General features: G+C 37.9%; 1 protein-coding gene across 6 annotated transcripts in view; it reads left to right on the forward strand.

Annotated features, from left to right (window-relative positions):
- LOC577966 (YTH domain-containing protein 1) overlaps nt 1–14,183 on the forward strand; it is a 28,925-nt gene that overhangs the window by 7,687 nt on the left and 7,055 nt on the right. For 3 of the 6 annotated variants that reach the window (XM_011682846.2, XM_011682847.2, XM_030996354.1), the window contains exons 9-12: nt 1,248–2,057; nt 2,429–4,481; nt 5,745–5,939; nt 6,862–8,787. In XM_011682846.2, the coding sequence (XP_011681148.2) occupies nt 1,248–2,057; nt 2,429–4,481; nt 5,745–5,939; nt 6,862–6,986 (3,183 nt within the window). In that variant the 3' untranslated portion in view covers nt 6,987–8,787. Of the gene's footprint in view, nt 1–1,247; nt 2,058–2,428; nt 4,482–5,744; nt 5,940–6,861; nt 8,788–11,635; nt 11,745–12,567; nt 12,771–13,528; nt 13,675–14,183 lie in introns of those variants that run through there. The other 3 variants (XM_030996357.1, XM_030996356.1, XM_030996355.1) reach the window with 1 other exon arrangement.

Genomic DNA, 14,183 nt, shown 5'->3' on the forward strand with positions numbered 1-14,183 from the left:
TCTCAGCATATATAATGTAGAAATGATTTCTTCTCCATGTTTATGTTTACTTCTAACATGTTCTACCTTCTTACTGTCTTGTGATCTATTAACAGCACTCAGAATGAGTGGGAGTAGAAGAAAGCGATGACTTAATTTTCTAATAATTGTTACTTTTGGAGATGAAGGGAAATGCCAATATATAGGGTTTGATAAAGAACTCCAGCTTTTTTACCAAGTGATTGAAAAAACTTTTGAAGGTAATACAGAGTGTTGGTAAAAGTTAGCATTGATTTTAAATTGTGGAGCGCCAGGAGTGTCAAGTTTGACAGACACAAGGGCTGTACAAGAACCTGCTACCATTGTAAATTTGATTTTCTGTAATTTTCCAATTTTTGAATTTTCGAGACACCTTGGGGATAGAAAACAACAGTAACTACCCATAGAGTTCACTCTGGAGTCCTTTCATTCTTGGGAAATCAAACTTTTGTTTAGAATATAATTAGGTTTACCTTTCCGCTGTTTCTCCTGTTATGGCTGGTTCTCATGGATGAAATTGTTGCTTATCTTAGAAATAGCTCATAATTTTCCATCCATGGAGATAAATGTCACAATTGCGAAATATAAAAATGTCAAGATAGCAAGAAATAGACTTCCCCCAAAGAACAATGATAAAGAGGGGAAAGCGTAATTTTCCAGAAGGACTGGAAATAATGGCCTATTTTAGCTTTCAAAGCTAACTAAAGAAAACTATCAGATAAAGACCCCCCCCCCCCCCTCACCCCGAAAAAAATTAAAAAATGCACCAAGGGAAAATGAACATCCATATCCTACACTAACACTTTGCATTAATTAAAGAAAGAATTCAATCTTTGCAGAGTGTATCTTGGGCATTTTAGGAAAATGCTCGCATAATTTAGTTTTTAAAGATTCTGTTGTAATGCAAATGGGAAAGTGCTGGTGTGGGGAGACAGTTTGAAGAAAATAAGTTACTGCTAAAAAAATTAAAGAAAAAGACAATATGAAGAAATTTAAGAAAGAATGCCTTGTACATGTAAGTACTCATATATACAAGTGCTTCAGTTTGAACTTTCTTCACTCCTTCATCCTGTGTGTTGTAGATTATCTTTGTTGCATGTTTAGTAGATCACCGTATTGTACAGGTTTTTGAGCAATGTAAGGGTTTCTATCTCCATACATTGTTTAAAATTTATCAATATTACCAATATCACTTCTAACATTACCTTCTTTAATTGTGTTTTCACCAGGGTTCCTCGAAAGTCCGGAGCAGGCACCAACCAGACGAACCTGGTCCTGGGCAGGTGGGATTGCTGCAGGAGTCTTCCTGCAGAACAGTAGGCCGTGGAGGCAATTCTCACAGTGGCACCTTCCTAAGACCTGCCAAAAAGAATCGTAATAACTCCTACTCTGCTGCTGTTAACCATGCCTTGAAAAGAAAATATTCAACTGCGCCAGCCACAGCAACCTCAGAAAGTATACCTGAATGTTCTAGAACTGGGTATGCGGATAGTCGTGACAATAGAGAGCGTTCCCCCAAAGTCTTGAATGCAAGGACTCATTTTCAGAGGAATAGTGTATTTGATGAAGAATGTGAACGTGTTCACATTCAAGTGAAACAATCTGTACCTAGAACTTGCGAGAATTTGCGGGGGCGCTCACATGATAAACCTCCTGGGATGCCGCATAGATACATTTATCGAAGACAGAAGGCCCATTGTCCAGGGAGTAATAGGGATCCGGGTTTCTCTTACAATGGGCATTCTGACATTTCCTTTGAGTCTGCAGGCTTGAATGAACATGGATTGGACGACTTGAGCTTTGAAGATGATGATGGCGACGACGATGATGATGGTGCATTTTATCCTTCTCCAAGCCAACGCCGAAGAGAAAGTAGGTGGAGAAGGAGCAATTTTTCTGATAATTATTCAAACTTTGGATATGATGGTGGCCATGATGCTGGCCCAGACCATCATCACTTTACAGAAAGCTCAAGGATAGGTGATACTAGTGATATGGAAAGGTTGCTTCATGATGCATCCGCTAAATTGAATGATCAGGTGAGAGTTGACGTTCATAAGAAAACTTATTATATATCATGTACCAGTCATTTCCATATACAAGGGGCACAGACCTTTGCTGTAGAGTTGAATCTATGGCTTATGAATATGTAGTATCAAAGGAGAATTATTTTATTGAAATTAGAATTTCAGTCAATTTTTTATGGTGCCAGAGGCATGGTCTTCACGATTCCCCTTTTTTCTCATGCAATTTCCCTCATGTATACTTTTCTACAGTAATTGAAAAGAAGCAGCCATATTCACTATCAAGAGAGTGACTGTAATGTTAGAGGTACAAATAAATGCATGAAATGCAGAAATGGAAATTCATTTCAAGATTTAACAATTATTCTGTTCTCTTTTCTCTCCAGAGTTCCATGCATCACCGCATCCAGCAGTTGGAAAGTGTTTTGGGAAATGTGCTGGCAGTTTTAGGCAAACTGGTCCACAAGTCCAATGCACCCAGGTTGCAAAGATCACCCCGTAGGGCCAGGAGGAAAGTAGTGTCACAATATGAAGGCGCCTCAAGGTCTAACCATGCAAATGGCTTCAACAGATGGAGGGGTGACCCTGAGTATGTGAATGGAAAAAGGAGGAGGATAGAAGGAGACAGTGAATTGGATGAAAGACTGGTAGAGAATCCAGCTCGTCTGAATGAAGCTTGTGAAGTCCAACAGACTCTTGAAGGTTGCGGTACTCGAAGCGATCACTGTGAAGGTCCAGTGCAACATGATGGAGATGAAAATGCAGAGGAGGAGAATCCTTTATCTGATTCTGGATTTCAGATGGATTCTAGACCTACTGACAGCAGTCCAGACAATGATGGTGATATTATTGATGACCATAATGTAGGCTCTAGCAGTGCTGAAGCTTGTCCCCAAAATGGCCGAGTTGAGAATGATCATGAACAGAATATTGATAATTCACCCAATAATTCATCACTAAATGCTGTGAGCATGCATCAAGCTGACGAAAACATAGCACAAGGAAAAGAGGATGTCCATCTCTCTAGGTTGAGGTCCCCACCAGATGCTGGTGAACCAGGCGCAACCGAAACAGAGAATCCTGAGAGTGTTGTCCAAGAAACAACCAGTAGTCATGCAGCTAATGAAGTCATTCATGAAGAGACCAATGACACTTCTGCGTTAGAGGCAGATGAGCATTCTTTACCAGCAACCATTGCCAAGGAGAGGAACTACCAAATAGATGCAAGTGGCCCTGTCATTGTGCATATCAAATCTGAATTTAGTTGCGACACTAACTCATGGCCAGATAGTTCGCGCCCAAGCAATTCTTACAATCATCCAGAAATGGCTCCCCATGGTCGGGATCTCGTGGTGCTATCTGATGATTCCAGTACGTCCGATAACCCAGTGTTTATGTATTCAACCGAGGCTATAGACGCTGTTCAAAGTGCACAGGAGCAGCAGGAGAGGGCTCGTTTAAGTCACGAACAAGATGCAGAAAACATGCAATCTCTGCAGGAAATATTCACTTCAGTTACCGGGTCTAGTGCTGAGGATGTATTTCATAATGAAAATGAGCTTTTAAAGGACCAACATAGATGGCTGAAAGTAGATAATTCACGAAACAATTTCCAAGGAGATGAGAGTCAGTTTGATGGAGGAAGGACAGAACTTCCCTTCTCGGGTGTCCACAAATCTCAAGGACGTTCTGTCGATAATTATGTTCGTGTCACCAAGAGACGATTTGTGCAACAGTTTCCCGGGAGGCTGGCTCAACATGATGGTGCCATCCAATTGGGAGTTCAGAATGAAGTACCTCATGTTCTTGGCCAGAATGGGCACACACAGCACAAGGGTATGCCAGGCCAGTCACACCACTCCAGTACCAACCTTTCTGAAATGCATCAGAGTCACATCCAAAGACTGCAACAGAGTTTTGATCCTCACAGCTTCCATCCCCAACCACATTCCATTGACCCACACCCACAAACAAATAATTTTGGAAGAAGAACTGCCAATTTGAAGAATTCCACACTGAATGGACACACAGATTCTAATCTGCCAAGAACAGTCAATTGCACGAGTGATGTTCGCGCATTGAACACTTGCGTGAAACTCAGTAAAAAAGGTCTCCGTGATGGTAACAACCATCACACTGGTCCTCCACCCACCATGGCTTCAAGTATCTCAAACCTAGGTTCTTTGAAGCCCCACAATGTCATTCCGCGATCAGTGCCCAACAATGCTGGTCCAAACCCTCTTCATTTTGGATCGCAATACTCCAATAGCTCTCAAAGTCAGTCTCATTCCACGCAAGGCAGTCCCGCGATGCAGTGGAATCAGAAACTTCCCTGGCAGGCTGGCAACTGCTTCAGTCCCAATGGCAGTAGTGGACAAGGGCAAGGGCAAGGGACCGGTACTGCACAGTTTAATCCTGACATGGATACGCAAGCTGACGGTAAGTATTAAATCTTGTCTTTTATTTTTAAAATGTTTGTTTGATATGCTGCATTCTAGTTGTGAGAAATATTGTATCAATAGTGAGATTAAAGGCATCGTTTATCGATGTTAAATCTGAGATGTATGCCCCTACGTGTTATCAGTGTCTGTGATGTGGTATAATATTGAAGACCTACAAAAATTGCGCTTCAAAATGATCATGAAGTGCCTCCAAGGCTCCAAAAAGTAACTAAAAATCTTTGAGTAACCGGTTTTACCATGCTCATATTCCCCAATAGACTGTCGTGTTATAAAAACCGTTAGGAAAAAAAAAAATCGAATTCCAATCATAAATATCTTGATAATCAGACAGACGATCGGCTTGTAAAAGTCATGGGATTCCTGACTGACCTGAAGGTTGATAATTATGATTAGATTATGAGCTAAATCCAGGATTTTGTTTCAGAATTTGAGGCAATGTTACTGAGTTACTTTAAGCCTGAGCCACGACAGTTTTCCTGTTAACCAGGGCCCAATGGCTGAAAATCTGTATATACAGGATTTACCCTGTTTGACACAAAAAGAAAAATATTTTTTCCTGAATATAATAGCATGATGAACTGTTACTTAACATTCATGAGTGCAACTTTTTCTGTCAATTTGAACCATTACCTCGTTAAGATATATGACATGATGAACCACTCCCAAAAAGCTGCTACATTCTTTAAATGTGTAAATTATTGGCAACTGGGCGCAACAAAGGTCTTGCAAGTATTCAGTGAGCTCTGTGTTATAAGAAACAGAAATGTGAAATTTATTGCATTTTACATCGTCATTAATTTCTTTTATTTAAACGCCACAGTTTTTCTGTGTCACATCTGATGATCTGAACAAAGTATATTCTTGTGTGCTATTAAAGAAGGCTATATTGAGATGTACGGTGAACAACTAAATTATTCATACCCGTTGCAAATTTGATTTTTTTTTTTTTTTTTTTTTTTGTTTTTTTTTTTGGGGGGGGGTGTTTTTTGTAACTCAAGAATGAAAGGTGGATTGGTTGAATCAGGGTCTTTATTGAAAACTATAATATGTAAGCTTTAACATGTCACATTCTCATGGAATATAAATCAGGATGAATCACTTTTTTCACATGCTAAAAAAGATCACAAAAACTTGATAAGGGTATGAATAATTCAGTTAATTGTATCTTCGATCTTCTAGAGTATTCCCATGTTCCTATGAGAAATTCGATGAATTATAATGTATGATCCCCACATTTCAGGTATTATTGCGGACGTTCTGGCGCAGCGGAATTGGAGTCAGGCCCGCTCTGCTGTAGACGGGGCCACATCCCTGTCTAGGGCGTTGGCCCAGGCCCTCTTTGGGGACAGCATCCTCATCAAGAGCACTTTCAGGTCGTCTGGGAAAAGCAAAGACCTTACAGAACTGGATCCTGTTTTGGTCAAGAAAATTGAAAGTACGTTTCACCATGTCTTTGGTCGCAATTAACAATGATTTTTGATTTAGCAATGTATAAGAAAAGAAAAATACTGGTTAATGAAGAAAAAAAAAAGAAGCAATAAGGCCCTCTTTTTCATACTACTTTTAATTACCTATGTCTTACCTGGGGGGTGTTTCATAAAGCTGTTTGTAAAGTTACGCATGACTTTACAAATGACTTGTATATGAAGTGCCAGATAGGATGCCCAAAGTTTTTCCTGATACTTCCAATTAAGGTTACTTCCAATAACCTCAATTAAATTATGTTAAAAAATATACTTTGCATTAAAATTGTATGTAATAATAAGAATGTTAATCTACATCTGCACAGCTCAACTTAAGATAATGCAGTTAATAATGATTGAGCATCCATTTGGCTTTTCATATACAACTTGTTTTCGTAACTTTACGAACAGCTTTATGAAACACCCCCCCGCCCCCAGGTTTAATAGTAAAACAACAAAAACAGTATCAAATACATCTGTGTACTGTACTTTGTTTCTTGAAGAACTTTTGCAACATACCAATCTTTAGGTATTTCTTAATGATCCATTGGATTTATAACACTTTCATTGATTTTGTTTTTTTAATGGAAAGAACAAGCAAGTATTATTTAGTGTTGTAGATTGTTTCAATAAAAATGCGAAAAATTAGTTATTCATGCATGTAAACAAAAGAATAAATCTGAAATTGATGAATACTGACGTAGCTGTAGTTAAGACCAGTATTATCTGTTATCATATTTTGGAATGATGAATTTGTAATTTTTCATCCGGCACAAAAGATTGACGAAGTTTATGACACAGTCAGCCTGTTACCTACAAATGTTCATTGCCAAAGTTTGATATCTGTGCTTGGTCACTCTAATCTAGGTTCCCTCCGTTTTCTTCAAATTGCAGATGCAGTGATGAATATGTTTTGTCAAGGGAAGAACGTCAAGTTTTGCAAGCAAATGTGGTCTCTCTGCAAGCAGTCCCTCGGCCAACGAATGAAATATTTGCGCAATCGCTACAGCACATTATAATGCCCTGGAGAATACGGACATGCAAGTGCTACAACCCACAGTGCGATAGTCAATAACATTGTTATTGTGCACACATTGTGTATAAACTTGGGTGCTGCTGCTGCTTATAATTTGATGTCATATTTTGGCAGTCACATTGAACAAAATGGTGTCATATTTACTTGTAAATGCACAAAGTTGCTGCAATTTCACTTGATGCCCCTTTGAATGCAAACATCTGCTACAAGTTACTCAGACCAAGATCGTTCAGCATGAGGGTTTTAATCTGATGGTTTTGTCATGAATTTTACTTTTTAAAGGGGGTGTAGCATGGCAAATACTGGTTAACGCCATCTACGACTTCTTTTGGACAACTGCACGTAAAAGAATGGACTTGATTAACGGTCAGCATGCTCTAGTGTTCGCGAAACAGACCAAAGTTCTCCTCATGCTTCGGTTTCGCGTATGTTGCACGCACGTGAATACTGCGGCACGTCGTCCGTAGTTGTATTACAACCGATTGGTCCCGAGTCAGGCCGAGGGAAAGACATGTCGTCTCGTCATGCTTCACCACCTTTAAATGCAGAAAATTTGTTTATTCACAAAATCTGATTCCTTGTGATTGCCAATAGCCAATACTACATGTACACAATCTGCAACTGAATGTTGATACAAATGTGCTTCAACTCATCTGTTAGTTATTTTGATGCCATTTTTACTCATGAGAAGTTGCTATAATACAAAACGATGTCCCAGTAGTAACTACAACTCAAGTTAACACCGTTTATCATTACAGCTCGTTCTGATACTGTTGTGAATTCTGGAACAAAATATATCAAGAAAACGTCATTAAAAGGTGGCACCCAACTGCTATTAGTTGAGCCCAGCACACACTCTATGACCTGACCAGGTTCCATTTTTGAAAGAATTCACAGTAGCAATTAAAGGTGTAAAATATTACATGTAATAATTTATTACATGTAATAATCAAGTTTCAGAATACATGCAACTATATCAACAATAGAAGAACAATGTCTACAGACTCCAAGCTCATCTCAGCTCAGAATCGTAGCAACTTCATTTCAGTTTTATGATTGTCTACGATTTTAAATGGATTTGGCTTTGGCGCCACCTAGAAGGCATAAATTGACTAAAATTTGGAAATTTGACATTCATTTCATTTCTCAGAAACTCGATCTGGAAGGTGATATTTAATTATATTTCTATCTATATCCAATGCAACTGCGACTTCTTTTAGGATCATATTGCAGAAGGAACATATAGTGTGTGGTGGGCTTTAGAATGACAATAGAGTCACCGATTTGACGAGGGTCAAGAGGAAATGGCAAAAAATTAACTCTTACATGTCTATTTCATTAGTAATCATTAGTAATGGTATGTCAGGTTATTTGAATAAGATGGATGTAACAAGTAAGTCTTGTGGAATTTACAAAGAAATCATGAAGGTCATTAATACTGTACTAGCTCAATACAGTATATACATCTCACCTCTATGCTAAATCTATGGAAACCAAAGAAAAAAAATTCAATACTTATAGGTAAATCCAGCCTTTGTGTTCATTTGTATGAAAACAGAAAAAATAGCATCATTACTTAAAGGGCAATTCAGAAGAGCGACAGATGGTAGACAGTTTGAAATGGTAAATCAGATCCATAAGAAAGTTATAAATATTTTTGAATTTCATAAATCCTGTACCAATCATGTTTTAATTTTTTGTTACATGACGTGTACAGCTCTACAGCTATGTTTGTGATTCCCTTGTTTATCAATCACAGATAAAATGATCTTCTTGAAAAGGGATAATATGTATGTGTTCCTGGACACTTGTGTAAAAAAACTTGTTAACAATTACAAATTGCAATTAATTGTTGCATTTGATACTGAAGGTTGTGACCGCATCATTAGGGACTTTTAGATTTACACGGCGAGAACGTGGACTGCCACGTGTGACATCCTTTTAAGGTAATGTGATGTCCTTTTAAGGCGCTGCCGGGCACGGCCCAGTATCTTCACACAATGTCACACGCGGCAGTCCACGCTCTTGTCGAGTAAATCTAAAAGTCCGTATTTATAAAATTGTAGCACTGATATTCATACCAAGCCTTGTGAAATACGTGTAAGGGCCCTGGATATGTTTGTAAGAATCAGATTGGCTTGTTACTGTTTACTGCCCCCTGTTTGGAAGAACTGTCACTGAAATACTTCCAGAATAAATGCAATGTAATAAGATCCTATGATTCATGCTTGTTAAGTGACGATATGATGGTGTTTGTGAGAAAGTAACAAATGACTGGTGCACATGTGTACCCTTTGGCTCGAATTCACAAAGGAGGTTTAACTAAACTCATGGTTTAAACTCTCATTTACATTACCCATAGTGAAACAATTGTGCAAAATAAGCATAACTTGCCTTGCGCGCGTCTAATATTGGACCTCTGACTGTGTCGCCCTTATTTTGCGCCTATTTTTTAGACCATGTGTTATGTAAATTAAACCATGGGTTAAATTTAAACCTCCTTTGGGAATTTGTGCTATAATGTTTTCACGATACACTGTATTGGGAGGTGATATTGAAAGTTTTAGCCTCACTGGATTATGCGTGTGATACACATAATGCACCATCTGTAAAAAGAGATACTGAGAGAGATAGGAGAGAGAGAGAGAGAGAGAGAGAGAGAGAGAGAGAGAGCGGGGGGGGGGGGGAGAGAAGATTAAGAGAGAATAAATGAGGTATGTGAAGAGAAAATGGGGGTGAAATAAATGTGATCTTTCATGTTTTGCAGTACAGATTGTGTGCCGTTGATTGGAGTAAACTGGCGACCTGGTTGATCTACATGTACAAGCCTTTTATTAACCGGGCGCCGGGCGATTTTTACCCTACGGTCCCTGACTTTTGGCGCCCGGTAAGACGGGGAAAATGAGTACCGGGCGCCGGTTCATTTTTATTTCTGGCGCCCGGTCTGGGAGAATTAACATTTTCTGTTTCATAAACTTCCACATGTCTAGCACTAAATGTTCACAAATGTGACAAAAACTTACTTGATACGGTACGAGTTAAACATGGACTGAATGAACCCTAACAAATCATTACATAATGAGAATCCTAATTAAAATCGCCCAGAAACAATTGCAGCACTAATACGAGCGGCCGCTATCTCCTACTCCTAGCGGAGTACGGAGCACACAATACAGGGGATGTACACCACTCAAAGCTAAGACGAGCGCATTTCCCCAAGCCATGCATACACACACAAATGACATCAGTGCTGTACTGCACTACACACACAGTGTCAGTATAAGAAAGTCTCGATGTAACTTCCAAAAATCCATCCCAAAAGCCAAATTTTGCCGTCAAAAATGCGGAATCGGAGTCATATTTCCAAAGCTCACGGGGGTTTAGCCCAGGTTTAAGAAACAGTTTCATCAAAATAGCGCTAAAAATCAAGAAATCAGCGATTTTGTTGCCAGTTTTTTTGCCTATCGCATGCCCTTCGGATGTAATGGTATCTTCAAAAAGCCAAATGAAAAACAGAACACCGGACCTGCTGATGCATTGACTTTATGTACAAAGTTGATTGCAACTCCAGACTTGCCTTGATTCAGCGGCCCTCGTACTCATTGACTAAAATTCTGTGATGTTTTAAATAATGGATTTTTTTGATCAAATAGGTAAATATATTTAACAAATCTTTTATTAATTTTTTTTTATTATTATTATTTTTTATTTTTTAATAATTTTTTTTAAGTGACAGGTCTAAATAACAAACCCGTTAAACAGGCAAAAAAAAAATTTTCACCTAAAATATGCTTTTTCAAGCTGAATACCGGTAATAGTTTTTTGAAAGTGACAGGTTGGCAGCTCTGCATTGTCATTATAGATGGTTTTTCTTAAGTATTTTTTTTATAAAAATAATTTAATTCTCCCCTTCCTAACATTTTTCAATTTTTGACATTTAACGGCATGAAAATAGTATTAAACATGAACTACAACAACTACATATGACAGATTTATCCAAGGTATGAGTGATTTAATATAAGAGTGCTCAAAATGTAAACTGTACAAATTAAACTACCGTATGTATAAATAAAAGGTAACGTTTAACAAATAATTTAAAAGAATACATATTTTCATCAATTTTGGAAACGGCTCCTGGTCCTGGAAAACGGCTCCCGGTTCTCTAAAAAAATTAAGGACCGGGAGCCGCTTTTTCAGATATTTGGCTCCCGGTCTGCTTTGACTTAATAAAAGGCTTGTACATGTACATGTTTTCTCATTGAACTAAAACCTAGTCTTATGATGAAATATTTTATTATTGTTTATAATGTTATATTGATGCATTGTAGATTTAGAGAAACAGCCAGAGAATGATTTTATGCCGAATGAACGTACACATTTTAGCCATGACTGATGAACATAAATTGAATTAACCAACTCAGAAGAGATCCTGATTAACAAGACCAATACTGGTACTTCTTTTAAACAGAACATTTTGTCAACATAAATAACGAAGCATTCAATAATTTGGACAAATATTGTTGCCTTTAGGATCACTATCTGGTGAAAGAATAAAACTTATGCTTGATCTCCTTAAAGCTCATTTTTTCATGCAGGAACGATTTCATTTTGATTTTGTTGTTATGATTACAGGGTGTATGGTCTACATTACCTTACAACGAGCAGAGATTAAACGCGGCATTCCGTGAGGCCAGAAACGTGCTCCTAATCTTCTCGGTCAAAGAGAGCGGCAAGTTCCAAGGTAAGATTTGCTTCAGAAAATATTCTCATATTCTTAATATTAATTTTCATAATGTACTCAAATTCAATTTATAAATCTTTATTAAGTGCCATGTTACAAATTAATTCACTCACATAATTGTATTTCATTAGTCGGAATTTGCATAATCGGTCAAGTTTTTTCTTGTGAAATTTATATCCAACAATATAAAGGTCTATAATGAGCAGGTCTTTTCCCAATCCATTTATATACAACTACAATGTACATAATCAGAGCTGCCAACCATTCCGTTTTTGCCGGAATTACTCTGTTTTTTCCTCCCAATTACGGTATTACGTTTTTTCTTCATAAAATACGTTTTTTAATAATTTTTTTTTTTTTTTTTTTTTTTTTTTTTTACATACTGCACGTCAAACAACTGCCCTGAAATGGTGATTTGATCACAAATTCAATAGAAAAATATTCTCTGAAAAAAGGAATGACGATAATACCAAAATAACCATCAAAAAAACTACCTGCTTGTATGGAAAAAACACTAACAGCTTGGAGAATGGGAGAGCCAAATGGGATGCTCAAAGTTTTTCCTGACATTTTAACATTTTAAAGTGTGACTGTATTTCCCATAATCTCAATTAAATTGTAGCCAAAACTACACATTAAAATGTTTTGTTGATAATGATATGGTTAATCTACATCTGCATATTTCAACTTTAGCTTATGCAATTAAAAAGATTTGAGAATCCCATTTAGCTCTTCATATTCAAGTCATTCGTAAAGTCATGTGAACTTTAAGCACAGCTTTATGAAACGACCCCCCGATATGATTATTTTTTTTCCTTGATAGGATTTGCGCGGATGCGATGCGAGTCCCGCAGGGATGGCCAGCCCATCAACTGGGTGCTTCCCAACGGCATGAACCGCTCCATCCTGGGAGGGGTGTTCAAGGTCGATTGGATCACCCGGAACGAGCTGCCTTTCACCAAGACGACCCATCTCTATAACCCATGGAACGATAGCAAACCGGTCAAGATTGGTAGAGATGGACAGGTGAGATACTATCTTGCTATTTATGGGGGGTGTTTCACAAAGACTAAGATCGACTTTAAGTTGGACTTAACTATGGCAGGCCGTACATGCCACTTGTTGCTCTCACCATTGGTCTCTCAATTATGATCTTTAGTTTCCTTCAATAATGAACTATCAAAAAACGTAATTATGTAGATTTGTAACCACGATTTATACGTCCCTTGAGAGACCAATGCCAGTAAAACGTGACAGCAAACAGTGGCATGAACAGCCTGCCATAGTTAAGTCCATATTAAAGTCGATCTTAGTCTTTGTGAAAGGCCCCTCTGGTTGTATTAGTCCTTAGAAAGTTTAAATGAGACCAAATGTATAAATCCTTGTAAAGTTTAGATCAGGGAATATTAAAGATATATAGACCACTAGTTAATGATCCAATAGACAGAAATACAATATGTCACCAAGCTAAATCGAAAGCCCAAGACAGAACGCAGCAGAGAAAACATGCAAATCGATGCTTCCCAGGATGAAAATGTCGTCAAGAACGGATAAAGACTATGCAATATACAGTCAGGTGAAGAGAAACATAAAGCTTAACAGTCTTTCTCTCTCTCTCCTAATTTATGTTTTCTAGTCGATGTCAGGCTATCCCACAATAATTGAAGAGTATGATTGTGTTATTTTTTTGTATTGGGAGTCAAGAGGGATGACAGATGAAATAATATGTGAAGTTATAGGACAGACACATAAAGCTTAACGGTCTCTCTCCTAATTTATGTCAGGAAATTGAGTCCAAGTGCGGTGAGAGCGTTTGTCGGCTGTTTCCCCGTGACGAAAACATTGACGTCGTGGAGATTCTCCGTGCTGCTCGCCGCCGTAGAGAGGAAGGAGGCCACCACCCACGACCTGTGCCAAAAGTGCGATTAGAGTAAGTATTTTATACAAACTTGCTGGGTTTTCATTGATTTAATGTTAATAAAATTTAAACAATTTTCTTCCATTTTCTTGATAATTCATATGTAAATGTACCGTTGTGTGCCTTCAGAAGGGTTCAAACACTAAATGTGGTCATGTTTGTTGTACTTTTTTAAATACTTTTTCTGAAGTGTTATTACTGTTTACAATTTGGACAATGTTCAAACTGAAATGCAATGCATAGATGTAATCTCAGATAGTCCAAAATTTCAGAATGCTCTTTTGTCAAAATGAACGCCCATTGTCCATGCAACTGTTTGCCCTCTTCTGCTGGTCACACGACGATATAATGTGCTTGGTTAGAGATTTGTATTAGTTTCTGTACAGAATTAGCAATGAAAATTTGTGATTACTTTATTGTATCTTGTATTAGTGATGTCTTTCAACGATCGTAGCAGATGATTATATTCTGCACTATGCATGTTCTTTACTATAATTCCTTTGTAATCCAGATTAATCTAC

Source organism: Strongylocentrotus purpuratus, unplaced genomic scaffold (assembly GCF_000002235.5).
Source record: "Strongylocentrotus purpuratus isolate Spur 01 unplaced genomic scaffold, Spur_5.0 spur5_scaffold_3, whole genome shotgun sequence".
NCBI lineage: Eukaryota > Metazoa > Echinodermata > Echinoidea > Camarodonta > Strongylocentrotidae > Strongylocentrotus > Strongylocentrotus purpuratus.